Source organism: Emiliania huxleyi (genome assembly GCF_000372725.1).
Source record: "Emiliania huxleyi CCMP1516 unplaced genomic scaffold EMIHUscaffold_40, whole genome shotgun sequence".
NCBI classification, from domain to species: domain Eukaryota; phylum Haptophyta; order Isochrysidales; family Noelaerhabdaceae; genus Emiliania; species Emiliania huxleyi.
Window position 1 is genome coordinate 433,311 of NW_005198965.1, and position 26,619 is coordinate 459,929.

Here is a 26,619-nt window from a genome sequence, read left to right on the forward strand (position 1 = left end):
TCCACGTTGGAGCCAGGTGTGGTGTGTGGAGAATAGCTCCGCCGTTCATGGAGGCAACCGATGCGAGTCGACTGGTGTGTGTGTGTCGTCGTGGTTTCGTATCAAGAATACTCACACACTCACTCTCCCCACCCCTTCCGTCTCCGTCTCCTCGTTCGGCGAGCACGCGCCGCCGTCCCTGTGCCCTGTCTGCGTGGCTGGACATTATGAGCGAACCTACTTCTCCACAGTCCTTACCTTTATGGCGGGAGCTCGCCGAGTTTTCTTTTGTCAAGTGGAGAAGGTGCCTCCCCTCGCGCCGCCCGCCAGCGCCCCTGAGTGTGCACGCGGCGCGCCGCAAACAAAGGGGGGTGGGGCCGCACACGCCGAGATGGGGCTCGCTCGCGGTGCTCGGAGCGCCTGCCCACGCGCGCGCGCAGGAAGGGGCGCGCGCGCCGCTCCGGGGCAGCGCGCGCGCCCGCTTCCGCGCCGCGTCCCAGACGCAGCGTATTGCTGCCCCACCCTCGGGCCGTGTGGTGCACCCCCACGCGTGCGCCACCGCGCGCGCGGTGCTCCCCGAGCCGGAACGCCTCCTCCCTTCCCGGAACCGCGCGCTGAGCAACGCCGCTGCCGCCCTGCGCGCAGGCGCTCGCGCCCCACGAGGGGCCTTGCTCCTCCCCGCCGCTGCCCCCTCCGACGCCAACCCTGCGCATGGTCGGCGACGGCAAGGGGGCAGTGACGGAGGGTGGGCCCTCAGGGGCCTCGCGCAGCATCAAGCTGTACGAAAAGGTGGAGCAGGTTGGGGAGGGGACGTACGGCCAGGTGTACAAGGCGCGCTCGCGCGAGTCGGGTGAGATTGTGGCGCTCAAGCGGGTGCGGATGGACAACGAGAAGGAGGGCTTCCCGATCACGGCCATCCGCGAGATCAAGATCCTCAAGGTGCTCAACCACAAGAACATCGTCCGCCTGCACGAGATCGTGACCTCCGACGCGTCAGACTACAACCACGGCAAGGGCTCCATCTACATGGTGATGGAGTACTGCGACCACGACCTGACCGGGCTGTCCGACTCGGGGCACCGCTTCTCGCCGGGGCAGATCAAGTGCTACATGAAGCAGCTCCTCGAGGGCATCTGCTACTGCCACAAGAATCACGTCCTCCACCGAGACATCAAGGCGCGGGCCGCCCCGTGCCGCCGCCGCCGCCGCCGCCGCCCCCAACGGGGCCTCCCAGGGTCCTCCCAAGGACCCCACACGCGGAGAGGGGCGCCTCTCTTGCGGACCGGGTGGCAGCGCGCGGGCACGGCCGGCGCGGGGGGGAGGGGGGGGGGGGGGTGCCGCGGCCGACCGCCGCAGTGGGGGCGAGCTTCAGGCGCCAGAGGCAGGTGAGGCCGCAGGACGCTGGCGGCTGCGAGGGGTTGGCTGCTCGGGCCGGCTCCCTCTGGGCCCCCTCCCGTTCCCGCGCCACGCCTCCCCCCTATCCCATTCCCTCACCCTCGGCCGCGGTCTCTCGCAACCGCTGCCCTCTGGCACCGGCTGCAGGGCTCGAACCTTCTCATAAACGAGTCGGGACAGCTCAAGCTCGCCGACTTTGGGCTCGCGCGCCCCTTTGACGACCAATCAAAGGCGTACACCAACCGCGTCATCACGCTGTGGTACCGGCCGCCCGAGCTGCTGCTCGGTGAGACGCACTACGGTCCCGCCATCGACCTCTGGTCCGCTGGCTGCATCCTCGCCGAGCTTCTCCTCCGCAAGCCCATCCTGCCCGGCCGCAACGAGTTCGAGCAGCTCGACCTCGTCTTCAAGCTGCTCGGCACGCCGACGGAGCAGTCGTGGCCCGGCGTCTCCAAGCTCGCCTACTTCGACATGATGACCAAGCAGAACGGTGCGCGCGCGTCACCACACCCACCACGCCCCTCGCTCCCCCCCCCCCCCCCCGACCAAAATCCCAACCGCCTCCCCCTCCCGCCTCTGACCCATCCCCCCCACCCCCTTGCGCGCGCAGGCGGCCGGCACTACATGTCGCGCTTTGACGACAAGTTCGCCGCGCTCGAGCCGATGGGCAAGGATTTGCTCCGCAAGCTCCTCGCGATGGACCCGTCCAGGCGCATCACCGCCAAGGAGGCGCTCGACCACGACTACTTTTGGACACCCCCCCTGCCGACGAAGCCTGAAGACCTACCAAAGTACCCGGCCTGTCACGAGTTCACGGCCAAGAAACGGCGCCAGCAGGCCGCACAGAATGTGCCGCCCGCCGCCGCCACGCAGCAGCAGCCCCAAGGGGCGACAACCCACTGGGCCGGCGCTCACCAGCGCCCCCAGCACGCGCCCTCGCAGCAACAGCACGGGCTCCTAGATGCTGAATACGCCCTCTCGTCTCGCTCCAGCCAGTCTCGAGAAGACGCGTCCCAAGCGGCATCCACACCCTCACGGCCCTCTCCTCGCGACGTAGGTACGGGGGCCACTACCAGCAGTATGGCCATGCTGCGCCGCAGTATGGCCAGCCATCGCAGCAGCAGTACGGACACCCGTCCCACGGCCCACCCTCCTTCGCCCCCGGCTACGCTGGGGCCGGCTACCACGGCGGAGGAGGAGTCAAGCGCGGACGGGAGCCGTACGACCCAACAAACCCGAGGGGGCCGCAAGGCGCGCTTTCCCTGCCCGTGAGCCGCGGCGGCCCGCCACAGCACGCGGGTCGCCCCGCAGGCTACGCCAACGGCTACGGCCGCTGAGCGCTCGCCGAGCGCCTGCTGAGGTGTGCCCGCCAGCGAGGGAGGCGGGAGGCGGCCGACGAGCAGGAGATCGTGGCCGCGAGATCGTGGCCGCGAGCAGGAGACCGCCTTGCAGCACAACATGCACAGAGAAAATCCAAAAACAATGGGATGGCTGGGCTTCATCTACGCGAGGCGTGGATTGCGCCACGGCGCGGCTCTGAACTGTGTCTGGTCCTCGTGAGCGCCGACAGCCGGTGCTGTCGGCGCTTCTTGCTTTCGCGATCGTGCAGTGGCAGCGACACTGTGCGAGCTTTCTGTCCGTAGTAGCACATATTCTATAGGAGGAGATGTGGAGAGTCTTGGGTATTGTTACACTCACGTGATACAATGTTTACATTCATCTGAAATCTGACACTCCCCCTGGAATCCGTACATCGACACCGCGGTGGCGCGGACACGCGGCCGGCTGTCCTCCACGGAGAGGGGAGAGATCGAGTCCGCTGTCCGGCCTGTCGACGTGTAGCCCGCGTGTACGCTGTAGGTGTTATACGTCTTATACGAGTTACGACGCTTGTACGTCTCTCTGGACTCTGCTCTCTCGCATCGTGAGCGGAGAATGGCAATGGGGAGAGCGGAGAGCCGCGCGAGACCCGAGACCGCGGAGAGGGAGAGAGAGGCCGTGCGGCGCGTGCGGGTCCTCTGGCTGCGCGGTGTGGGTGGGGTGCAGGTGTGGTGGTGCGCCATGCGCCCGGTGCGCGGTGGCGTGTGGACGCGCGTGGTCCGTGGTGCGTGGAGAGCGTGGTCGCTTGCGCTCTTGCAGTCTCTTGCTCATGGCCCCGTGGTCCACTCTGCTCTGACTGTACTGACTATGCCTAAACCTATCTGCTCACGCTGCGCCCTCACGACCTCGAATCCTCCCGATCACCTCAGGCCCCTAGTCAGACCCGTCCAGCCCTGCGATGGCCTCGGAGAGAATGGCGCCGTATACGGCCGTGCGCGGCACGAAGCCCGCATCTCCAGAGGCCCACGCCGCCGCCACCTCGCTCGCATCGCGCCACTCCACGCCGGCAACCTCGCCCTGGCCGCCCTGGTCGAGGGCGAGGGCGGCGGCGTCAAAGCCTGCGGAGCAGCGCACGAGGAAGATCTCCTATCCAAACAGCTGGAGGCGTGAGGCGGCTCCGCGGCGCACAGAGCTCCGGCCACGGAGAAGAGCCACGGAGAAGAGCACGCCTGGTACTCGCGGCAGAGAAAGCGGCCGTGCTGTGCCGTCGCACCCTCGGCTGAGGCGGGCAGCGTGCAGACCCAAGCGGCCTCGAGGTCCGCCTCGGGCAGCGAGACGCCAATCTCCTCCTGCAGCTCGCGCACCTGTTGAGCAGCAGCCCGTGCTCCAAGAGGTGAGGGTGGAAGAGGCCGGCACCGTTCCACGGCCAACCGCGGGCGGGCGCGCCGCCGTGTCGACGACGCCGTCCGCTCCGGTGATGTGGCCTGCGCACGATACGTCGAGCAGGTTGGGGTGGGTGTCCTTGAAGGCAGAGCGCCTATTCGCGGTCCGAGGCCGTTGAGAGGCGCTGTCAAGGAAGGGTCAGTGTCCTCGGAGCCCGGAGCCGCGCCGCTGCAGCAGCAGCCGGCCGGCGGCGTCGATCAGCCACACGTGCACTGAGCGGTGCCAGTCGCCGTCGCGGTGCACCTCGCCGCGCGCCTGTTCACAGGCGGCGCTGTGAAGAGGCGCTGTTCACGGTCGCGATCACACCTCCACCCTCGCCGCCTTGAGCACGCCCAGAGGGATTGGCTCCTTGCCGCGCTGCAGCGGCGCGAGGCTGGCCGGCGGCGCGTACCTACTCACGGGCAGGCGCGTGAAGAGGCGCTCTCCGCAGCGGCGCGAGCCCTCGTCTTGGAGCGCACAGCGCGAACTCCTCGCACAAGTCTTGCCCCAGCAGGGGCGGCGCTGCGGCGGTGGCGACGGCACGGCGCGCGCGCAAGGCGGTGGCGGCGGAGGCGGCGGCGGAGAGGGCGGCGGCGGCGAGGGTGGCTGTGGGCCTCATGGCGCCGCCGCGCAGCTTGCGGATGAGGTTGAGACCAGTCACCGAGGAGCGCGCCGCGAGCAGCCCATTGGCGCGGTCGACATGAAGGACGCGCCACTGGGAGGGCGGCTTCTGCTTCACGGAGTACGTCAGGGTCTGCGACGCCGCGTCAAAGGTGAGCTCTTCGCCCACCACACGAACCTTTGGCAGCAGCGGCAGCGTCTCGATCTCGAGCTTGAGCCTCCGCGCCGCCAGGTCCCACTCGAGCACCTCGCGGTTGGGCATGTAGCCGTCGATGAGCGGCAGCTTTGCCGCCGCCGTCGAAAAGACGAGCTCCCACCGTCCGGACAGGTCCTCCGCCGTGGCGGCAGGCGGCGGAGCGCACTCAATCTCCTTGAGCGCGCGGATTACCTCGGCGGCAGGAGCCGACCGGTCATCGGCGGCCTGCGCGAGGACGGCCGGCGCATCGAAGCGCGCGGCGGCACTGCACATGGCAATCGCGATGGCGCGAGGCGAGAAGAGACGTTGGAGAACCACCCGCATGTGCATGTGCATGTGTGACAAGATCCCGCCGGCGTGCTGGCTGGGATACCTGGTAGCCCCGCCCAGAAAGAAAACCACATATATACGGCCCTGCTTTCGATTTCCTCTACAGTGTTGCTGCCGGGATATCTTGTGGGAGACAAAAAAAGAAAAAGGCCGACCTTATCCTGGCACTATCCACCAAACAATCTCTATCCACCTATCCAGCCCGGCCTGTGGGGACAGCTGAACGCCGCTCGCCTCTCAGGTTGACTCGGCCAGACTAAAAGAGGCGTGGGAGTACCTCGCCAGGTTCGCAGCAAGCATGGCAGCGTTTGTGCTCGCACGACGGTCGCCTCGCTCCCTGCCGCTGGCTGCTGCCCGCCTGTGTCAGCGGCGACTCTCGACCGAGCCGGCGTACGCTGTCGAGCCGTACCGCAACCTCCTTAACGCGACGCAGGAGCAGCGCTCCTCCTGGGCCGACGCCGACGCAACGCTCCACGCGGCAATGCGCGAGCATGTGCCGGCGGCGCTCGCGCACAACGGGGAGGAGGACTTTGACAGGCACCTCGTCGGCGTGCAGTCCGTCCTCCGCTCCTGGGGCGCGGCGGAGCGACTCACAAACGCCGCGCTCTTCCACTCCATTTATGGCACCGAGGGCTTCCAGGGCTACGCGCTGCCCTTATCGCACCGCGGCGAGATCGCCGGCCTGATCGGCGCCAAGGCGGAGCGGCTCGCGTGGATCTTTTGCATGGTGGACCGCGCCACCGTGGATGCGACCGTCTTTGCCGCGGCCGAGGGCGACTGGCCGGTGTCGCCACTTTCAAGACACCTCGGAGACACCTCCTACCCACCTCTAAAGCCACGCCCGTCAAAACGCGCCTCCGCCTCCCACGATAAGTCGCTCGCCCGGCAGGCCGATGGCGTCGAGTTCGCCTTTCGCGCCCGGCCCGAGCTCGGCGCCTTCCCCCTCCCCCTCCGGTCGGGCGGGACGCGTCACTCAGAATGGCTCGACTTTCTCACCCTCTCGCTGGCGGACTGGCTCGAGCAAGTGGAAGGTGCCTCCTCCAAGCAGGTCGGCCGCCCTCGACACACGCCCCCGACACGTCCCCGACACGTCCCCGACACGTCCCCTCCTCCGAGCAGGTCGGCCGTCCGGTCGGCGACGGCGCGCGGCAGAGTAGTGCAGTGGCAGAGGAGAGTGGTGCAGTGGCAGAGGAGAGTGGTGCAGGGGCAGAGGAGAGTAGTGCAGGGGCAGAGGACAGTGGTGCAGTGGCAGAGGAGAGTGGTGCAGTGGCAGAGGAGAGTGGTGCAGTGGCAGAGGAGAGTGGTGCAGTGGCAGAGGAGAGTGGTGCAGTGGCAGAGGAGAGTGGTGCAGTGGCAGAGGAGAGTGGTGCAGTGGCAGAGGAGAGTGGTGCAGTGGCAGAGGAGAGTGGTGCGGGATGAGCACGGCGCAGAGGGCGAGGCGCCGTGGGCGGCGGCGGTGGGGAGAGGGCTGACGTGGGTCGCGGTGTCCGCGCAGGTGTGCTCTGGCCGAAGGGCGAGGCGTGGGCTTACCGGCGAGAGAGGAGTGCGGAGAGGGGCGCTGCTGTGGATAGGTCTCGTCACGCCAGGATGCCGCGAATAGGCGCGAGGCGTACGCAGAGATGGCGGCGTTGCTCGCCCGTCGGGCGGACCCCGCCTTCCGGCGCAGCGTGCTCGGAGAGGCGGAGGGGAGCGAGGCGCGTTCCTCCGCCCATCTGCCCACCTTCTCTCCTCGCCCCTCGCCCGCGGCACGCCTCCCTCTCCACCCCGCCTCGGACACCGCCTCTCCCTCCTCCAGTCCCGCCTCGCACCGCCGCCTTCCCGCCCCTGCGGCAGGTGCCGCCGGAGGACGCCGCCGTCGCCCTCGCGGCGCCGGCCATGCACGCCGAGGTGGTTGGGAGCGAGCCAGCCACTTGTCGCGCCGCTCCTCGCCGTGACGGACTCCACTCCGCTCGCCAGGTGTTTGGGCGCGAGCCGAGCTGGTCGCGCGGCATCTCGCAGCCAACCACGCCGCCGATGGGCGCCGCCGCCCTCGCGGCGCACGAGGCGAGGGAGAGCGCGCGCTGCGATTTTGGCTGAAAGGGACGCGATCGCCACCGGCACCGCGGGCTAGCGGCTTAGCCCGCGTAATTGATTTCTTCTACATAAACCGCCCGCAGAAATAACACTGTGTGGAACGGGCTAGCTCAAGGTTGCCTTATTAGATTGTCAATGGAGAATGGCCGCGTTCTCGCCCCTTTCCTGTACGCGTGGGTCTCAGAGGACGAATGCGCACCGGATCTTCGAGGACTTCAAAGTCGGCCGCGCCCCACGGCTATCCCGCCGGCTATCGAGTGTCGCAGCGCGACGCGCTTCACCCCTCGACTCCACGCGCTGCGTGTCAATCGGGAGACGACGCTCGGCCACCGCCACTCCACCCTGACGTGACGCACATGCGCCGAGTGTCCCCCCTGAGGGTGTCCTTGTATAGTATGCTTGGTTGCGAGTTAAAAAAAGCCCGTTCCGCACCCGCACCCAGCACCAGTACACATGCCGTTCTGCGCCCCTCGGCTGGCCAGAGGACGACTCACAATGCAAATCGGAAAGACATCACGAGGGGCCGTATAAACGGTGCCGCAGCGGCCCGGGACACTAACAGTGAGTTGCTGCCAATCGCCCGGCCTCCTCCCCCTCGGGATCGCCCGGAAAGTGGGCTTGCGCACTGGCGCCCCCCCCAGCACGCCGACCCGAGGTGTACCCTCCGGCCACCTGGGAGGGGAGCGGAGTCCGATTTTGGCCCATTGGCTTCATCATGATGGATACGGAGGTGGCCAGCCCTTGGTTGTGCACCTGCGGCGCGAAGAGGAGGTGATCTCGGCGGACGACGGCCATGCCGAGAGCGCGCGCAGCGCGGAAGAGGGTGCGCAGCGCGTCGCGGCCGCGCGCTTGGGAGCCGGGGGGGTGGCCGGAGGGGGCGGGACGCCTGCATGTCCTCGAAGCTCCCAGCCGCATACGCAAGCCGAGCCGCGAACGGCGGGGAGGGAGTTTTGGAGGGTCAGCCAAGGACGCGCATGGCGAGTGACAAACTAACGCAACCTCGCCCCTCCCTGGTTTCTCATCGTGAAATAAAGAAAGAAAAACAGACTGACACACAGCCCCGCACGCCGCAGCCGCTTGAGATGGAGTGTGAAGGCTTCGAGCTTCGTAGCCCTCCCGCCTCCGGTCTCGACTATGAAGATCCGCAGGATCGGAGCGAAAAAAAGCAAGCGCGAGTCTGTGCACATCACAACTTCTAGGAGATGGTTAAAAAGGAGCAAGTCCCCCGCGCCCATGCGTACCAATGCGGTCTGGTTTTGCAGGGTTCTTTTTGTGGGGGGTGTCGGGGCCCGTAACGCCTCGGGGTGTATGGTCGGCGCGAGCGCGCGACTAGCCGGGGGGGTCGTCCTGGGACAAATGTGGGGACTAGCACTCTAGCCGTCTTCCACATGGTCCCTCGCGCCTCGCGGGTCCCTGCTTGGAGCACTTGGAGCTCTGTTGCTCCTAATCTCTTCGTACATCCTCCTGCTGATCTCCGCAAAGTCCTGCTCCCTGGCTCCCTCGTCTCGCCCTGCGCGTCTGCTCCAACTCTCCCCCGTCGTCTGCCCTGCGTTCTCTGCTCCCTCGCCTCCCGCTTGAGCCGCCCTCGCGGCCCTCGTTCGTCCCACTCACCCACTGGCTGTTGGCCCGCCCCTGCTTCGCCTCCGTTATCCCTCCTCCTCCGCGACTCCCTCAAGGCTGGCCGGGCATCCTTCCACCCAGCGAAGAGCTTCCTCAGCCATTCGATGTGTTCCTCTCTCTTGATTATGCGCGCTATACTAGTAGCCTCATCATTCAGCTGGTGTCACCTCTGCACCGCTCCCGTCGCAGGGCCCGCCCCGGCCACGATTTGTAAGTTCCTCGTGACCCCGGCGCCAAGGTCCCTCCGACTCTTCTCCGAGAGATCATCTACCAGCGCTGTACCACAAGACTCAAGAGCACAAACCGGGTCGACGGAATTTTGGCACATGTTTAATCGGACGACATTTTGGTTCCAACAGTGGTTAGATCAGATGCAACAGATATTCGGTGCAAACCCTGCAAGCAATCAAACGCAAATGGGCCCTCAATTAGGCTATATGTTTAGGCCGGTGTTCTCGACGGTTCTTCCACGCGGTTCCAAAGCGCAAAAAGGTGCAACTGCAAGCGGAGAGGCGAGAGCGTGCGCGAGACCCGAGCTGAGGGAGGGTGTAGAGAATGTAGAGTGTAGAGCGCTGTCTGTAGAGCTGTAGAGATGTAGAGCGCTCTGGAGCGCTGTAGAGCTCTACAGCGCTCTCCAGCTCTACTCTACAGCTCTACAGCGCTCTACATTCTACATCCTCTACACAACACCCTCCCGCCTCCCTCACGCCTCAGGACCCGAGAGCATGAGCAAGGGTTGACGGGTGTGTGAGGATGAGGGTTGGCGGAGTACGAGAAGGGTGAGCGAGGGTTGATCTTGTGCTCGACGGAGTTTCGTGTGTTCTGTCGACGGACGTGTTTTGTGTGTTTTGGTTCTCTAATGAGAGTCCGACGACGGCCGATCAACCTGTGCACACCAACTTTCTCGGCTTGGGCGCAGCGCGGCGCAGGGAAACTTATTGGCAGTAAAGCAAAAAAAGCCGTGCACATCACACACACGCCAGCACGCCACGATCCAGCCACACTGCTGCTCACGCAGCAAGATCGAGCTCACGCATCAGCCCGAATTGCATCCAGCCAACCGGTGGCTTATCAAGGCGACTCCCCCACGCCCCGCCCCTGTAGACTGGGGCCGCCGGAAGAGCCGAAAGGATGCACGTCGTGGATGCAATGGCCAGACACATCTTCACCTTGTCACCGTACGAGAGGCTCTTCGGGCACGATTCCAGCCACGATTTGTACCAGACTGCGGGAAAGAAAAGGACGAAGATGGGGACGATAGCAACAAGGACACCAATCGATTGACCGACGAACATTATCGGAAGGACATTCGGCGCACGGCCCTGAGTCGAACACGACCACTTTGCCATTGGCTCCATCAAAGCGTCCACCACGATACGACCCGTCTCAAACATCATGGGAAAGTAGAGGGTCGAATAGTAGCTGATGAGAAGGCAGATGGTGACGGTCGCTGCACCGAATAGAGCCCCGTGCTCTCAGCTCGCTTCCGTCCAAATGTGCGTGCGTGCGTGACGGACGGGCCCATTTGCGTGTTGCCGCTTGATTGATTGACGCGCTGACACGCTTGCCTCACACACAGACTTCTGACATGTGACACACGGTCGCACACGAATGCATTCTCCTTTCTTTTCTATTCTCTCCCACCACATCGACGCGAGCGCGATTGGCGAGAGCTCTGGCCTCTGCGGACTGCGCGCGGGATATACACACATACTCATACAACACGGCTCGTTACAATTCAGGTTCTTTCCACTGAGTGGAAACAAACTGGGTGTCAGCGGAGAAGACTTTGTTCACTGCATGCAAAGCCCGACGTGTGATCGTGAACCACCGAATTGGGCAAACAAACAAGGGGAACCTCCCTCTCCGTCAGAGTTCGCTCCCACTGAGGTACTCCGCTTTTCATTTTTCGCAGAGGCCCCTTATTGTGTAAGGGAGAGCGAGACTCATCATTTAGAGAATGTGGGAGGACCGAGCCCGGGACCGCGTGAGCGCTGCAGTCCTGCAGTCGCACACACGCGCGCTTAGAGTTATGCGCGCTACGCCTACGGTGGAACTCGTGTTTAATTGAGCAAGGCTGACCCCTACCCCTCCCTCTCGGTGGGCTTGCAGGTAGGGGGTTTGGGTAATAAGGTGCATCGGGGTCGGCGGGCGTGAACTGGAGTGATACCCGCTTCGGCCGTTTAGTTGCGAACTGCCTTTCCGGTCGACGGCCTTCTTTGTCTTGCTGGGTGTATGTGTCTTCGATCTAACCACCGAATTGGGCGGGCCCCCGGCGCCAAAAAATGGTCGGCGCCTTCGATCAAGTCATGGAGCCGCTGTCAGCCGTGGAGCTCAAACTGCAAGCCTGCCCAGAATGTAACTGCGAGAGCATCACGCTGCTTGCACAGCGGCCACCACCTTTCGAGCCGTATGCATTTGCAATGCGTATCCCAAAGCCCAATCAGCCGCTGCGCGAGAGAGCACTCGAATTGCTTACAGCACGAGCCGTGACCATTGCCGCGGCCATCATCGGCACCGCGCACGTCAGCCTCGTCTGTGAGTTTGATGAGACGTTCCAGGCATTTGGCGCCTTCTTTCACAGCAACCCAAAACTTGCGGCGCACCTGAAGCAATACGGCCAGGAGTTCAAGGTGAGTCGCGCGCAACTGGACGACGTGCCATCCGTAATGCGCTCGCTGCCATTCATACCAGCATCCGCGGCCCACAGCAAACACGACAACTCCACCGCAGCAGCAGCCGGCGCCAGCGGCAATCTTGCCGACCGCGACGTCTATATCGGCGTGGACTATGGCCGGTCTGACGTCAAGTGTGCGGCGGTCGACGTTGACGGCACGGAGCTGGCCACATACGTCACGCGCTGGTGGCGCGCGCCGGGGCGTCTCGCGGATGCGGATGCGTGTGCTGCTGCGGTGCCGGTGCCGGTGGAGGAGGGATCACGGGAGTATGTGGATCCGGCGATGTTGACGACCATCGAGGCGCCGCTGCGCTGCATGGGTGAGGCGGCCATCGAGGTGATAGGCAAGGCGGCAGCAGCAGCCGCAACTGCTGCTGCTGCTGCTGCTGCTGCTGCTGCAAAGGACGGCGAGAGCGAGAGCGCAGCAGCAGCAGCAGGCGGCGGCGGCGGCACTATTCGAGTGTGCGGCCTCGGCCTCTCCGCGGCGGGATGCGTGATCGACGGCAAGCTCTGTGGGCTGCCGCCCGCGTTTGCCGGGTGCGATCCGACCGCCGCCGCACCCACCCTTAGAGTGCTCGAGAAGGCGTTGTGGCGGTTTGTGGCGAGGCACGTCTCCGCGCGTGTTGAAGGGGCGCGCGTTGATGGGGCGCCGACGGCGGCAGTGACGATGGTCGCACCGGGTGATGCAAAGACGTTTCTCGTGAATGACGGCGACGCATCCGCGCTCTGGGGCAGCAAGGGCCTTGCCAGCGCCGAGGGTGAGAATGCCACGGCCATTGGGCTCTATTTGTCATGTGGCACGGGCCTCGCTGGCGGGGTAGTCAACGCGAGGGGCGAGCGGTGCAGTGGGGGCGTCTTCGAGATGGGTAAGCTGATCGTCGGCCTGCCGAGACCCCCATCTGTCCGAAGTGTCGAGGGTGCCAGTGCAGGCGTCGGCGCTGGTGCTGCTGCTGGGGCTACCGCCGCGACGACAGCCATGGCCCTGCCCACACACGACACGCTCGGCGTGGCCGGGGCGGCGCAGGGCATGGCGGGCACGCAGCGCTCCTTCTTCCATCTGCTCGCGGCGCGCGGTGGCGCGCGGATCGAGGGCAAGGCCGAGCAGCGCTCTGCGATCGTGGCCATGCAGTCGAGGCCGCTGGACGCCGCGGTGCGGACCATGTTCGAGCAGCTGGGCACCTCGCTCGCGCAGTTCGTGACGGAGCTGGGCGCGTACCTGCCGTTCCAGCTGACGCACGTCGAGGTGGGGGGCAAGCTGACGGACGCGGCGAGCGGCGAGGTGATGCTCACGCGGGCGGGGCGGTACCTCGCGCCGTATGGCATCAGCGTGCGCCGGGCCAACGAGTCGGAGTTTGGGCAGGCGCTTGCGATGGCGGAGTGCGCGCGAGATGCGCCCGTGGGTGGTGTGGAATAAATAAATAAAAACGGACACCTCTACTGTGAGATGGGTAAAAAGGAACAGGTCCCCGCCCTTGCGATCTTTGTGCCGGGTTCTTCGTGGGTGTGGTCGGCGACTAGCCGGGGGGTCGTCCTCCCGATGGGGGACTAGCACTAGCCGTCTGGGTGGTGTGGAGTGACAGAGAGAGAGAGTTTCTGAGTTTGAAGTGGCCGCCGCAGTGGAAAAGAGTGAAGTTCTGTAAGTCTCTGCAAACCGGCTCGTCGTGCGCCGATCGTCGCAAACGAAGTCGACACACACACACACACACACACACACACACACACACACACACACACACACACACACACACACACACACACACACACACACACACACACACACACACACACACACACACACACAGTATTTGGGGCCCGGAACGCGCGCGCGTGACGTGCAGACAGGGTCACAAACACACACACCACACACCACACACACACACACACACGCACACCACGCAGTGAGTGAGTGAGTGTGAGTGTGAGACTGTGAGAGTGTGTGTGTGTCGCGCGCGCGTGGTGTGTGTGTGTGTGTGTGTGTGTGTGTGTGTGTGTGTGTGTGTGTGTGTGTGTGTGTGTGTGTGTGTGTGTGTGTGTGTGTGTGTGTGTGTGTGTGTGTGTGTGTGTGTGTGTGTGTGTGTGTGTGTGTGTGTGTCTGATGCGTGACCTACCTAGTAGTGTCCCCAGCCAGCTATTGCGTATTTGGGCGTGTCCACGTTGGAGCCAGGTGTGGTGTGGATGCGAGAATAGCTCCGCTGTTCATGGATGCAGGCGTAAAGCCAAGGCTCCTCTTCTTCTTCTTCTTCACGGTGTGTGTGCCAGTCCGCGCCAGTCTGCGCCCTTGTCGTGCCAGTGTGCAGTGGGACAGCGGCGGTTAGAATTCTCTCTTCACTCTTCCCGCTCAAAACAACGGCATGAAACACCCCCTCCTGGCCGCAGCGGCAGCCAACCGGCTGCACGGGCCGACGAAGAAGCAGCGCAAGGCCACCGGCGGCGGCGGCTCGCGGCCGGCCGCGCCGCGCGCCGGCATGCAGCTCTACCTCGACTTTGGGCAGCGCTCATTCGGGCGACAGATCACCTGCCCCGAGTGCGGCCTGATGTACACCGAGGGCGAGCCGAACGACGAGGCGGGTCACCGCGCACACCACGAGCGTGCGCTGCGCGGCGCGCCCATGCGCGAGTGCGAGAGCGAGTCCGTGGCCTGCCGCCTGCCCGACGGCAGCCGCATCTGCGTGGTCGACGTGGCGTCGGCCGAGCCGCAGCTCAGGCGTGCGCGCGAGGCGGCCACGCTGATGGCGCGCGATTTCGGCGAGTTTGAGTTCCCACCCGACTACCGCGCATTTCTTGCCATCGGCGCCGACGCCCGCCTCCGCGGTGTCGCAGTGGCGCACCCGATCCGCTCCGCTCACCGCGCGATGAGGGTCTCGGACGGCAGCAGTGGCGGCGGCGGCAGCAGAGACGTGGTGCGGTGCGGCGAGGAGGCGGTCCCGGCGAGCTGCGGCGTGTCGCACATCTGGGTCCTGCCGGCCCACCGCCGCCGCGGGCTCGGCTCCCACCTTCTCGACGCGGTGCGGAGGCACATGGCGCTCGCCTTTGAGGTCGGCCGGGAGGTGTGACCCTCCGCCTCTAGCCCGCCTCTCGTCCCTCGCCCGCCTCTCGCCTCTCGCGTCGCGCCTCGCCTGCCCCGACACCGCGCCTCGCCTCTGCCCTCACCGCGCCTCGGCGTGCCCCGCGCCCGCAGGGACTCGCCTTTTGCCAGCCGACCGAGGCGGGCTGCGCCCTCGCCGCCTCGTACGTGGGGGAGGAGCGGCTGCTCGTGTACGCCTCGGCGGAGGACGCGTCGCGGGACGCATCCGATTCCGCGACGGGCAAGACGTAATTACCCGCACCGTGGAGAGACCGGGAGGCACGGGCCGGACGTCTCCTACCCGCTACCGGTGAGCGATCCGTGGTTTTTTTGTGATTGTGCGGTAAACCGTGTGCGTGACAAGGGGACTGAAGGTGTGTGTACGCTGCTTTTTCAATCGGGGAAATCCAACGTCAACGTCAACGCCGAGACGCGACTCTGATCTCTCTCTTCTCTGAGACCCCTCTCAGCTCGAGGCGCTCCTCCCACCTCCGGCCACCGGCGGCGGCGCTGACGTCGACGTGCGGGGGCACGACGCTTGGACGACGAAGGGCACGCGGTCAGCTCTAACCTCTTCTCGTGCTTCGCAGCCGGAACGGTCGAGGTCGGGCTCGAATCTGGCTCGATAAGACCTTGTCGGTCTCGGCAGTCAGTCTCTCCGGGTCGAGTCGCCTGGCGGTGAAGTGTGGGGCGTGAGTCACCGCCAGAGTAAGCCCCGTTCTGTTCGAGGGCCCGCCCCAGGAGAGGCGAGGCCCCGACACGCATGACTGTAGACCAATCGCGGCGGGGACCCGCGCGCGGGCAGACTCGGGCGCCCCTCCCGTCACTGTCCTCCGGAGAGAAGAGACGAACAGGGGCGACCCTCTCCGTGCGCCCGCGTCGCGGGGCCCGTGCCGTCATGGCTGGCACTCTCTGCCCGAATGCCCGGGGACTTTCCTCAGAGCCAATCCCCCCGAGGGGGGTCGAGATCTCGAGAGATACTCCGTGTGTCGCTCCGAAGCGTGTCTTGGCGGTGCCCCACCTGCGATGCTCGAGATCCGGTCGGGGAGATCCTGGGGAGATCGAGGTCGAGATTCGGTGCGAGGCGAGCCCTCGCCCAGAGGCAGCAGAGGTGCCGGCGGCGTCTCGTCGCTCGTGAGGGGCGAGGACGTTGCGGAGGCGCGGGCCCGTTGAGCAGGAGCACCTGAGGTGAGGCGGTGGGGTTGGGGGGGCGGGGAGGGAGGAGGGGGGCGGGGAGGGGGCACGGCGCGCGCGCAGCGGGGTGGGCGGGGTGCGTCCGGCCTCTCCCGCGCGCTCATTTCCCTGAAAATGGTTGTTGCGATCCCCACAGACCCGCCCGCCGCCCGCCGCCGCGTGCCCTCCCGGAGGTGGGTTCGCTTCTGCGGCCCGGGAGAGGGGGGTGCGAGCCCCGCCCGTCCGTGGGGCGGTTAGGCCCGGGCAGCGGGAGTGGGTTCGGCATAGCTGTGCATAGAATCATCGCGGCGGGGCGGCGAAGAAGGGGAAGGGAGGAGCCGCGGGGGGGGGGGGGGGCTCACCAGACATGTTCCACAATCACTGCAAGTAGAAGCTGGCGCCGAGTAGCGTGCCGCCGCTCGTGTGCAGCTCGACGCCGCACCCGAGCTCGCCTACCGCCAGCAGCCGCAAATCAACGCCAACTCAGAGGCGGCCCGACTCTCGGCGGGAGGAGGCTGCCAAACGCGGTGGAGACGTCTGTGCGCTCGACATGGGCCGCGGCCACAGCGGTGCTGTACGCCAGGTACAGCTCGTCCTCTCGCCTGTACTGGAGATACGCGCTCAAGCGAGCCAAGGGGGGGTCGCGCGCGAGGCTGGTGTGGCCACCGCTCGAGAGACGGGGGAGGGGCACCGGCGCGTGCGGCGCGTGCAAGGCTCGCAGCGATCGCTGAGTGATTGGATTGGAGATGTAGTATCAGCGCTGGCAGGTTGTCCTGGAAGCTCCGCGCGGCCTCCCGGAGCTCGATCTCGAGCGCAGCAGCGCCGGAGCGCCCCGCCATAAATGCGCGCTCGCTGTTGAGGGCGTCGAGCGCGTCGCCAGGAGTCCAAGCGACTTCACGGTGGCAAGAGACGGGCCAGGCCCTCGCGACCCTCTCTCCTCTGCTCGCAAACACTCACGCCCCCCACAGCAAATCGGTTTTTGCCCTTAACTAGTGCGATTTCCCACCACTGCCAAGCGAAAAATAGGCCATCAAAAATCGCCAAAAATCGCACTAATCTCGACGCGCGTTTAGGTTAAGGGTGCGTCGAGATCCAAAACTCGACGCGGCCAACTAGGAGCGCAAGCACGAGCTCGAGATGCTCAAGGCGGGCGCGGCGGGGGGTTGCCACCCGCAGTAGGGCCCCTTGCGCTGCCAGGCGACCGAGGCGCAGGTGCAACTCTGCTGGGCGCGAGGCAGGGGCATCGCCCTGCTGAGGCGTACGTAGCGGCCAGACGGACGGTGCGGTGTATGCCGCGCTGAGCCTTTGGCAGGGGGTGTTGGGGTGGAGTGGTGTACAGAGTGTCGGGTACAAGGTACAGAGTGTGGGGTGTACTGTCGGTGCAGGTACAGGTGCACGTGTTTTATGCGAGACGTACGATTTCACGAGAAAACGAACCCTTGCATGCGATATTTCTTTTTCCGTCCACTTCGCGCCAATCCTATAGTAGGCGGCGATCGAATATACGGACATCTACAAGAAACTTGCGTCCGTTCCCTGGTCCGTCCTTGGGGCGATGTGAGGCGGGCCTGCCTGGGTGGAATCGCGCTCGCCCTGGTCGGGACCAGCCGTCTCCACCGTACTCGCTCCTCGCGGCGCCGTGATCGGGCGAGGGTGCGCCAGCATGTGCGCCCCTTCCTCCCGCACGCTGTGGCTTGCGTAAGAAGGCTTGCGAGGCATGGCAGTCGAAGCGAGGGCCGGCGACAGCCTGAGGCGCGCCGCAGCGAGGGCCGGCGACAGCCCGAGGCGTGCCGAACCCGCTCTCGTGTGGAGCACCGCCCTGATCCGTCCCAAGGGTCAGCCCGGGGCCGATTGCGCCGCTCTCCGAGCAACCCATCACGAGGAACCGCCCGCACATTTGCCCCTCTCGCCGCAGGCTCGCGGCCCTAAATAGGCCATCCGGCGAGAATTCTGGTCGCTCCTGCGCGTGGCTCGAGCGACGGGCGACCGACCGCACCCTCTCCCGCGCCCGACGCGCGCAATCGCGCCCTTTGCCGAGCACGTGCAAGCAATCTACAAGCCGGGTCTGCTCTCGATCACAATGTATCGGACTGAGTCTATACCCGGTATGCTTCCCGTGATCGATATTTGGGCAAGCCTGGTAAGCTAACATACTACGACACGTGCACAGGGCACTAATAGCCGCCTGCTGCGACCCGCGCGCGAATCTTTGCGATGTCGAGCCCCAAGCTGTTCTCAGCCTCATCAAGCTGGGCCCACGCCTCGGTTTCGCTGACGAGCCGCGACCAAAGAAGGTCCCGCAGCTCGTCCCGTTGGGACGACGGCTTGCTGCACTTCCGTCCCACGCATCCGCCAAAGATGTTGCGGTTGCGCGTCTCGTGCGAGCAGTGCGCGACGCCGCGCCGGCTGCACGAGGGGCAAGCCGTCGCCTTGAAGGAGTCGAAGAAGGTTTGCCAGCCCTCGTCGGACGACATGTCCGAGATGCTGAGCTCTGGCCCACCTTCCCGCTGCTGGTGGATGGTAAACATGTTGTGGAGAATAGCGGAGGTGTAGATTAGCTGCGAGAGCCGCTTGTGGCCGAAGCCGTGCGCGCAGTGGAGCAGGAAGCGAAACCTGAGGGGCGCGCGGCGTGTCGCGGAGTGTCGTGGGCTTCGGCTGAGAGTCCCTTTAGGCCCAAGTGCGTACTCATACTAGCGGCATACCGGTTCTTCCACCGGCCGAAAGTCTCCTCGACAAAGAAGCGCGTCGACGAATGGCAAAAGTTGAGCCAGTGCTCCTGCTCCGTTTTCGGGTTGGAGTAGCCTTGGAACATGACTCCGTCGCCATCGCTCGCGCCGCCGTCGGTGATGATCATGCCGTTCGGGCCCAGCCATGCCCGGCGCGCCGCCTCGCCTACGGGGAGACTGTCAGTTGGGAGCGCGGCCAAGCGAGCGAGTGCTATGGTGCAAGAGAGGTGAGAGGGCACACAGCGCGGGCAACGAGACTCACTCGACTTGATCGCCGCCAGATGCCGGTTGTCTTTGAGTACCGTGTTGTCTCCGCACCGCCCGGCATGGCCAGTGTCGACAGAAACAAAGAGATGGAACGAGTTGACGAACGCCACTGTCAGGATCGAGTGCCAGCCCTTGTAGTTTCGGTAGTCGCTCTCGTGGGTGTCAATCGGAACATGCGTCCCATCGCAAGCCTCCGCAACGTTGGGCACTCCCCGCCGTGCTGCAAACTCAGAGCGGACCCTGTCCAGCTGCGCCGCCGATGGCGGCGTGTTGGGCATGTAGATGGGCCTGAGCACAAGCATGACTGCAGCGGCAAACTGGTCGAGGTACGACCTCACTGTAGCCTCGCCGCAGCTGGCAGCGTCACCGCAGGTCTTGGGGGTGACACCCGTCTGTGTCAGGAAATAGAGGCAGACCGCCACCTTGAAGCGAAGAGGTCGGAAGAGTGTCGGGTTGCCCCGCCCGCCTTGCCTGCTCACCATGTATGGCGCCCCGGCTTCCAGCTGTCCAACGAGATCATCAAACTGGCGCCGCGTGCAGCGGAAGTTGGCCAGGTAGGTCGCATCGTCGCCCTTCAGCACGTAGTTCCAGATCGTGCTGCAGCTCCAGCCGCCCTCAGTCCGATGGATCTGGCGGCGGGGCGGAGGTGGAGGTTGAGTCTCCGCCTCCAGCTGCACCGCTGCGAGCACCAGAGCGGCGCCCGACAGCCGGCTCGTGCAGGGCCAGTGTCCGCCCTCGCGGCTGTGTCGAGGCAGCTCGACTCCCGAGGCGCGGCCTTTCAGGATGCCACGTGCGCCAACCGTCAACGCCACGCGCGAGAGCATGTGTCCACTGTGCAACGCGGCGGCGCGATCAGTCACGGGACGACCGACGGAAGCCGTCTAAGCCACAAACTCGCTCTCGCAGAGCAGGTTTTCACCGATTTGCTGTGGGCGTTGGCTGAAAATAGCACTAGTTAAGGGCCAAGTCAAGCGAAAATCGGCCCAACGAAAACAGCACTAGTTAAGGGCAAAAACCGATTTGCTGTGGGGGGCGTCACCCATTTGATTGTCGCTGTCCGTGAGTGCGAGATTAGGGCTAGCCGCAGGCAGCTAGCCCATGAGGAGGGCGTCCATAGACACCTCACTAGACCCCACATACGGTCTCGTCCGTGCCTTGCGGCCGGCGAGATTGCTAGAGGTGGAGCATGCTGCTCTAGCCTAACATGTCACTTCCTGTCGTCTGTTGTTTGTTGTGCTCTTGTTTGTTTCTCTTGGCACCTTGGAGTGCTGGGGGGGCGACAGGGAGGATATGGCCTTGAGTTATGTGTACGCCAACTCAGGGTGTGTGGCAGCCAGCTGGCTGTGTGTCTTGTGAGCCTTTTGTGTCTGTGTGTCGCTCGTGCGTGTCGTCATCATCTGTCCAGCGTCCACCCATACCGCGTTGGTGTCCAGTCCGAGCCTGGCTGTTCTTCACCTTTCTACCTACCTACCTACCTCTCTCTGTGATCTGTGATCTGTGAGGGTCCGCCCGCAGGCGCATTTTGTATACCGAGGCGGTGCCCGGTGCCGAGCGCAGGCCGGAGCCCACAGGTCGGACCTTGAGACAGCATTGTAGATCCCTGGGCGAGGGTGGTGGAGAGGCTTGCGGATGCGTGGAGGCGCTGGCTGGGCGCTGGCTGAGCCCTGGTGTCGAGGTGTCGAGGCCCGGTGTCGAGGGTGTCGAGCTGCTGTCGAGGGATAGAGGTGTCGAGGCCTGTCGAGGCCTGTCGAGGCCTGTCGAGGCCTGTCGAGGCCTGTCGAGGCTGAAACCATGCTTGTCCGTGTCGAGGAGTGTCGAGGGGTGTCGAGGGGTGTCGAGGGTGTCGAGGGTGTCGAGGGTGTCGAGGGTGTCGAGCGGGTGTCGAGCGGGTGTCGAGTGTTGTCAAGAGGCGTCTGAGGTATCGAGGTGTCCAAGGTGGCAGGTGGATGCAGTTGCAGCCCATCAACATACAACAAAAGTTGGGCAGCAGTTGCAAAGCTGTTTCATCCCTTAGTTGCAGCCTCAGTTGCACCCTGTTGATGTAGCACAACCTGAGCACAACCAGTATACTCTCTGTGGACATTTGAGGACATCAAGTGCCGGGAGTCATTGCCACTGTGCACCAAGGTGCTGTGCAGGCGCAGCACCGCAGCAGCGTCGCTGCTGCAGCAGCGTCGCTGCTGCAGCGTCACCGGCGCACAAAGCGCAACTGACCACAGCGCTCATGGCACAAGGCTGGTGCCATGAGTCAGTGGACATTGCCACTGCACAAGGTGCTGTCCAGCAGCTAAGGGCTACAGTACCCCATCGCAGCAGCGTCGCCGCCGCTGCAGCGTCGCCGTTGCAGCGTCGCCAGTGCACAAAGCGCAATGGACCACAGGTCTGCACTCATGGCACAAGCTCACTGGTGTGAGGATTCATTGCCACTGTACAAGGTGCTGTGCAGCACCTTAGGGCTACCTGAGTACTGCCATGTTTGCTGCATCAACAGGGGTGCAACTGAGCTGCAACTTGAGCTAGAACTTGAGAGGCTGCAACTCAGGGATGAAAGTACTGCCAGCCAAGTTTGATTGCTGCTGCAACCCTGATTTCTAACTCTGTGACTCCAATGGGTCTACGTCTCTGCTGTGTTAGGATCATCAGAGGTGTCGAGCGGTGTCGAGCGATGTCGAGCGGTGTCGAGCGGTGTCGAGGGGTGTCGAGGGGTGTCGAGGGGTGTCGAGGTGTCGAGTTTGGCACCTTGACACGGACGAGCATGGTTTCAGCCTAGATGGTGTCGAGGGGTGTCGAGTTTGTCGAGTTGGCATGGGTTGTCGAGGTGTCGAGTCGGTGTCGAGGTTTGGTGTCGAGGTGTCGAGGCCAGGGCTCAGGGCGCTGGGCGGTGCCGGTGCCCGTGGCGGAGGACAGCGGCCCCCGTGGCGGACCGCGGCCCAATCGGAAAAAGAATTTACAAAAGAAATCCCTCGCGGAAAAGAATTCCGGGCGCGGAGGAACGAAACGCGAGCGAGCGAGCGGAGTGCGGAGACGCAAGGAAGGACAGGGCAGTGCGAATATCAACAATCATCCCCCCCACCCCGGCTCCTCTTGGTGAAGCAGACCCTCCACCGGCTGCGCAACTCGTCCACGCCGGTGTAGCAGCCGATGATGCTGCGCGCCTCGCCCTCGCCCTGCAGGCTGAAGCTCTCCCTGCCGTGCATCACGCGGTGGTTGTGCACCACCTACGGCCGCCGCAGCCAGCGGCCGCATGCAAGTGAGGACGCGAGGAGATATACGGGGCACCCCGCCTTTCGCCGGGGCGGGCCGACCGTGCAGTCGCCCTCGCGGAGGGACAGAGTCAGCCGCCGCCCCGGCTCCTCGAGCACCGCGTCCCACGCCGCCAGAGCGCGCTCCACCTCGGCGTACCTGCTCACGGCCAGGCGCCGTGAAGAGCCGCCGGCCGCACGCTCCAGCGGCCTGCGACCCGGCGGCGCGCCAGCCGTCGACGTCGCGCACGCTCGCCGGCGGCCGCGGCGGCAGGCGGTCGAGGTCGTTGTGCCGTATGCCCGTGAGCGTCTTCTCGTCGAACGGGTCGACCGACAGGACTGGCCCGGCAGCCTCGAGGTGCCAGCCAGTCGCCTGCGGAGGGGGCGGGCGGCCGAGTAGGAGGAGCGGTGAGCGGCGGCGGCGGGGAGAGGTCTGTGCGTCGCGGGCGTGGGTGTGGAGTGCATGGCTGCTTGCCGTGTCGACGGATCGGTAGCCAAACACGACGCGGCGCAGCGTGGCGAAGGCGGCTGGGTCCGCGTCTCGCAGCCGGTGCGCGGCGGCAAAGCCGTCGAGATAGGTGGAGGCGCCTGGAGGGCGGAGGGCGATGAGAGCTGGGGCTGTGGGCCCGCGGGTGGTGCAGAAGGGCCTCTCGCGCAGCGGAGGAGTGGCAAAGATGGGGCGCAGCCGAATGCGGGCAGTCCCGGCTGCTGACGCGACCACAGGCAAGCCTCGTGTGCCGCATCTCGGGGCGGAGGGCGCCGGAGCCGTCGGGCGCGGGACTCGCCATGTTGAAGAGCTGGAGGCCTAGAGAGGGACAAGCGCCGCGGACGCGTCGCGGACGTGCCGCGCCCTCGCGCGCCGATGCCGCAAAAGGCGCGGCGCGCCGGGCGGCGTCGCGTGGTAAGTCATGTCGGTGTGGAGGGGGAGGCTGACGGACGAGTAGGCCGAGTCGGCTGTGCTGGTGCCAGACGGCTGCCCGCCGACAGAGGTGGACCAGACGGCACCGTAGAGCGTGCGGTACGGGCCCGAGTCGGAGCCGTTGGACTGGGTCGGGTGGCCGTGCCGCACCGCCTGCGTCCGGGCGTCGGGGAGGCAGCTTGCTCGGCCGCCGCCTCCGCAGGTGGGCAGAGGAGTGCGTGCTTGCTGCTCCTACTCCTGCGGCGTACCTCGGCGGGCGGGGTGGGGTAGCCGCCAGTGACGGTGCGAGAGAGGTCTCGCATGCCCTTCTCGGTGGGCGGCGTCTGCGTGACGAGGCAGAGGCCGGCCGAGTAGAGCTGGCTGAGCAGCCACTCTGCAGCCTACTCGCAGCGAGCCTCCTCACACGCGCTCGCCTGAGCAGAGCTGGCAGAGGCTCCTCTCCGCGCCTCGCCGCCGCCCTTCTCACACATCAGCTCCTCGAAGCGGATGGTGGGCGGCGAAAAGCTGTCGCCTGTCCACAGCGCGAGCGGCGGAGGGCGAAAGACGCCCTGCGACGGCGGCGGCGTGGCGACGACAGCGTGCGGCTGCCGCACCGCATCGAGGTATCCGGCCGGAAAGGCGGCCTCGTCGGGCGGCGGGAGGCGAGGCTGGGACACCAGCTTGGACCCCGTCGCAGCGTCGACCCGGACGTGGTTTCGCTGGTGCGTCGCCCGGTCCCAGAGCTGAGGGTTGAGCTGCTGGAGGTACTGCGGAGGAAGCGCAGGAGCCGCGGCGGCGGTGGATAGGCGGCGAAATCGCCACCGCATTGTGGCAGAAGAGAAAACGCTGATTGAAAACGCAGCTGGGCGAGAAACCTGCTCGGGAGGTCGGGTGCAGTGCTTGGCGGCAAGCACGGCGGAGTGGCCGCGCGCGACTCACGATGCTGTTGCCGCTCCTCGTGCTCGCCGCGCAGGCCGTACACGTGGCGCTTGCGCCGTCACTTGCGCCGTCACCTAGCATCCGCGCTCGGGCTGCTTCCGCTCGCAGCGCCCTCCGCCTCGCATTACCTCCGGAGGAGGAGACTGGGCCCGTCCTCGTCGTCGGCAGCATCAACATCGACCTCTATGCCAAGCTGCGGGAGGACCGGCTCAGCTTTGGCGGCTCGCCGCCGGTGGACGTGATGCCCGTCAAGGGTATGACCCTGCCCGCCGCCTCCTTTGTCGAGAAGCTCGACGAGGCTGGGCTCGGCGGTGCTGCAGCCGCCTCGGACCCAATCTCACTCGTGCAGAGCATCGATGGTCCGTTCGTGCAAAAGACGGGGGGCAAGGGCGCGAACGCGGCGGCGGCGGCGGGCCAGACCGCCGCGTGCGAGTTCATCGGCAACCTCGGCCGCGCCTCGAGCGAGGCGAACACCGCACTGCTGGCCGACATGCAGCAGTTTGGAGGAGTCAACACGGAGGGCTGCTCGGAGCTGGAGGGCGCGCGGACCGCCGATCTGTAGCCGATCCGCCCTCGAGATGCCGCCGAGATGGAGGATGGGCGGAGCTCAGCGCCGGTGCCGTGCGCGGCAGGTCCGACGGGCACCGCTTACATCCTGCAGTTCGAGGACAACGACAACGCCATCGTGCTGGTCGGCGGCGCCAACCAGGACTGGCCCGGCTTGGCCTCGCTGCTGGGCGGAAACGAGGGCTCCGGCCTGCGAGCTGCCATCGGCCGCTCCTCCGCGGTGATGCTGCAGAGGGAGGTGCCCGATCACGTCAACGTCGCCGTCGCGCAGTGCGCGGCCGCGCTGGGCAAGGACGTCTTCATGGACGTCGGCGGTACCGACAGCCCTCTCGACCCGGCGCTGCTCCCGTACCTCGGCGTCGTCGCGCCAAACGAGTCGGAGCTTACCTTCATCACCGGGGTCGAGACCAAGGGACCCGACGGCAAGCCGGAGCTGCAGCGGGTGCGAGCCGCCGTCGCGGCGCTCAAGGACTCGTGCCGCGCCGCGGGCAACCCTTCCGTGGAGGTGCTCGTCACGTTTGGAGGCGAGGGGTCGCTCCACTTCGGAGCCGGCTGGGACGGTGCCGGCGAGGCGGCGGCCGACGGCGCGCTGCCGCTCGAGTGCCGCATGGGCTCCTTCGTGCTCGGCACCGCAGACGGGCGGCCGGTCGACACGACCGGCGCGGGGGACTGCTTCCGCGGCTCGTACGTCGCCGCGCGGTACGCGGACGGCAAGGGCGTCGCCGAGTCGCTCCGTTGGGCCGCTGCGGCGGCGTCGCTCGCGTGCGAGGTGGAGGGTGCGATGGTCAGCATGCCCGACCGAGCGAGCATCTGCGAGCGGCTGGAGGGGCCGATGGTGGGCGCGCCGCCCGCCTCGCCTGGTGCGCCGGCCCCGCAGGCGGAGATGCCGGCGGGGCTGCAGCCCGCGTCGGCGTGGGGCATCGGCGAGGTGTCGCCCGACGCGTCCCTCGTCCAGCGGGTCGAGGGCAAGAGCCGCAAGACGTGGCGGTTCTCGGACCTGTCGCGAGAGCGCGTGCAGGTGGCCGTGTCGAGCGTCGGCCGGCCGGTGCACGCCGACATCCAGCTCTGGCTCGGCCCCGACTGGACGCCCTACACGCTGCGCGCCTACAGCGAGGACGGCAAGCGCCGGCCAGTGCAGACACTCGTCGGCACGCGCTGCAAGGCAGCGATGGTCGAGGTGCGCAACTTGGGCGAGTCCGAGTTCCCCTTTGCCGCCGCCGCCAACTACGCAAAGGACCCGATGGCCTCCCTGCCCATCGAGCTGCCCGCCTCCACGCCAGGGGAGAGGGTCGACGGCGGCGCGCTCCGCTCCTTCGCGCTCGACCCGGCGGCGGGGCAGGTTGAGGTCGTGCTGCTGACTGACGGGAGGCAGCTCCGCGACGCGCACAGCCTCTCTCTCTCTCTCTCTCTCTCTCTCTCTCTCTCTCTCTCTCTCTCTCTCTCTCTCTCTCCGTTTGCGACCCTCCTCCCCCTATCCCTCCGCAGGCAGCTGAACGCGAGGGTGGAGCTGCTGGTTGGCCCAAACAACCCAAAGCAATCGTACGAGGTGTTTACCAATAATGGCGCGCTGCACCCCTCCCTTGCTGCATGCCGCCCGCTCGCTCCTTGCGCAACCCTCAAGACCGCGTAGACGCGGAGGCTAAGCAGCCGAGTCCTCGAGACGCGCGGGCTTTGCCGTGAACAGGCGAGCTGAACTCGCTCTGCGTTGCCTTTGACACTCCCGACGCCGGCGCCACCGTACGCGTCGTCAACCACGCGCCCGTCGAGTTCCCGTGCTACATCCACGTGCGGGAGAGGCGTGTGTAGCCGCGCCGCGCGGGAGCAGTTAGGTTAGAGCCTAGGGCGAATGGCGCAGCGTGGCGTGTGCGCATGTGTGCGCACTGAGCACTGCAGCCGTGAGAGCGACAGCAGCAGCAGTGAGAGTGACCGTCTCAAATATACAAGGTTTCATTGTGATGACCCACATGATTGATGACATCGTATGAACACATAGAGAGAACATTTTTTTTGTGATTTGTGTGATCACGACCCAGATCAGTGATCAAAAGGAAAAGAGGTGGGGGGTGTACTGAGAGTGTGCGGTTCTGTCTCTCATGTCGAGTAAATAGGC

At 65.7% G+C, this 26,619-nt stretch overlaps 7 protein-coding genes across 7 annotated transcripts; 5 read left to right on the forward strand and 2 right to left on the reverse strand.

Annotated features, from left to right (window-relative positions):
* The first annotated feature begins 621 nt into the window (after positions 1 to 621).
* EMIHUDRAFT_436308 (hypothetical protein) lies at positions 622 to 3,102 on the forward strand. The gene is made up of 4 exons (XM_005770191.1): positions 622 to 1,155; positions 1,522 to 1,864; positions 1,985 to 2,321; positions 2,432 to 3,102. Exons 1-4 carry the CDS (start codon positions 691 to 693, stop codon positions 2,709 to 2,711), a joined length of 1,425 nt encoding a protein of 474 aa, XP_005770248.1. The 5' UTR covers positions 622 to 690; the 3' UTR covers positions 2,712 to 3,102.
* A 525-nt stretch (positions 3,103 to 3,627) lies between these two features.
* Positions 3,628 to 5,269, reverse strand: EMIHUDRAFT_209805 (hypothetical protein; the record flags this gene model as incomplete). The annotated part of the gene is made up of 6 exons (XM_005770192.1): positions 3,628 to 3,840; positions 3,897 to 4,043; positions 4,153 to 4,215; positions 4,345 to 4,392; positions 4,444 to 4,578; positions 4,778 to 5,269. 6 exons carry the CDS (start codon positions 5,267 to 5,269, stop codon positions 3,628 to 3,630), a joined length of 1,098 nt encoding a protein of 365 aa, XP_005770249.1.
* Positions 5,270 to 5,561: 292 nt separating this feature from the next.
* EMIHUDRAFT_102508 (hypothetical protein) lies at positions 5,562 to 7,339 on the forward strand (the record flags this gene model as incomplete). Its single annotated transcript, XM_005770193.1, has 7 exons — positions 5,562 to 6,047; positions 6,153 to 6,311; positions 6,383 to 6,440; positions 6,759 to 6,834; positions 6,864 to 6,930; positions 7,097 to 7,150; positions 7,220 to 7,339. The coding sequence occupies 7 exons, from the start codon at positions 5,562 to 5,564 to the stop codon at positions 7,337 to 7,339; spliced, it is 1,020 nt and encodes a 339-aa protein (XP_005770250.1).
* A 3,902-nt stretch (positions 7,340 to 11,241) lies between these two features.
* On the forward strand, positions 11,242 to 13,047 carry EMIHUDRAFT_209810 (hypothetical protein; the record flags this gene model as incomplete). The annotated part of the gene is made up of 2 exons (XM_005770194.1): positions 11,242 to 11,953; positions 12,071 to 13,047. The coding sequence occupies 2 exons, from the start codon at positions 11,242 to 11,244 to the stop codon at positions 13,045 to 13,047; spliced, it is 1,689 nt and encodes a 562-aa protein (XP_005770251.1).
* Positions 13,048 to 14,098: 1,051 nt separating this feature from the next.
* EMIHUDRAFT_209811 (hypothetical protein) lies at positions 14,099 to 14,949 on the forward strand (the record flags this gene model as incomplete). Its single annotated transcript, XM_005770195.1, has 3 exons — positions 14,099 to 14,388; positions 14,647 to 14,680; positions 14,839 to 14,949. 3 exons carry the CDS (start codon positions 14,099 to 14,101, stop codon positions 14,947 to 14,949), a joined length of 435 nt encoding a protein of 144 aa, XP_005770252.1.
* A 6,430-nt stretch (positions 14,950 to 21,379) lies between these two features.
* Positions 21,380 to 23,838, reverse strand: EMIHUDRAFT_451329 (trimethyllysine hydroxylase; the record flags this gene model as incomplete). The annotated part of the gene is made up of 10 exons (XM_005770196.1): positions 23,471 to 23,838; positions 23,273 to 23,404; positions 22,991 to 23,177; positions 22,824 to 22,910; positions 22,590 to 22,693; positions 22,306 to 22,478; positions 22,169 to 22,265; positions 21,962 to 22,081; positions 21,603 to 21,629; positions 21,380 to 21,394 (listed from the first exon to the last, which is right to left on the reverse strand). Exons 1-10 carry the CDS (start codon positions 23,828 to 23,830, stop codon positions 21,380 to 21,382), a joined length of 1,302 nt encoding a protein of 433 aa, XP_005770253.1. The 5' UTR covers positions 23,831 to 23,838.
* A 105-nt stretch (positions 23,839 to 23,943) lies between these two features.
* On the forward strand, positions 23,944 to 26,472 carry EMIHUDRAFT_464156 (hypothetical protein; the record flags this gene model as incomplete). The annotated part of the gene is made up of 4 exons (XM_005770197.1): positions 23,944 to 24,301; positions 24,575 to 25,848; positions 25,995 to 26,010; positions 26,194 to 26,472. The coding sequence occupies 4 exons, from the start codon at positions 23,944 to 23,946 to the stop codon at positions 26,313 to 26,315; spliced, it is 1,770 nt and encodes a 589-aa protein (XP_005770254.1). The 3' UTR covers positions 26,316 to 26,472.
* Positions 26,473 to 26,619: the final 147 nt, after the last annotated feature.

Excerpts from the sequence above, each read along its gene's own strand:
- EMIHUDRAFT_436308 (XM_005770191.1), top strand. The coding sequence starts at position 691 with ATGGTCGGCGACGGCAAGGGGGCAGTGACGGAGGGTGGGCCCTCAGGG. Across the intron at positions 1,865-1,984 it reads CATGATGACCAAGCAGAACG|GCGGCCGGCACTACATGTCG; the intron begins GTGCGCGCGCGT and ends TTGCGCGCGCAG. Across the intron at positions 2,322-2,431 it reads CACGCGCCCTCGCAGCAACA|GTACGGGGGCCACTACCAGC; the intron begins GCACGGGCTCCT and ends CTCGCGACGTAG.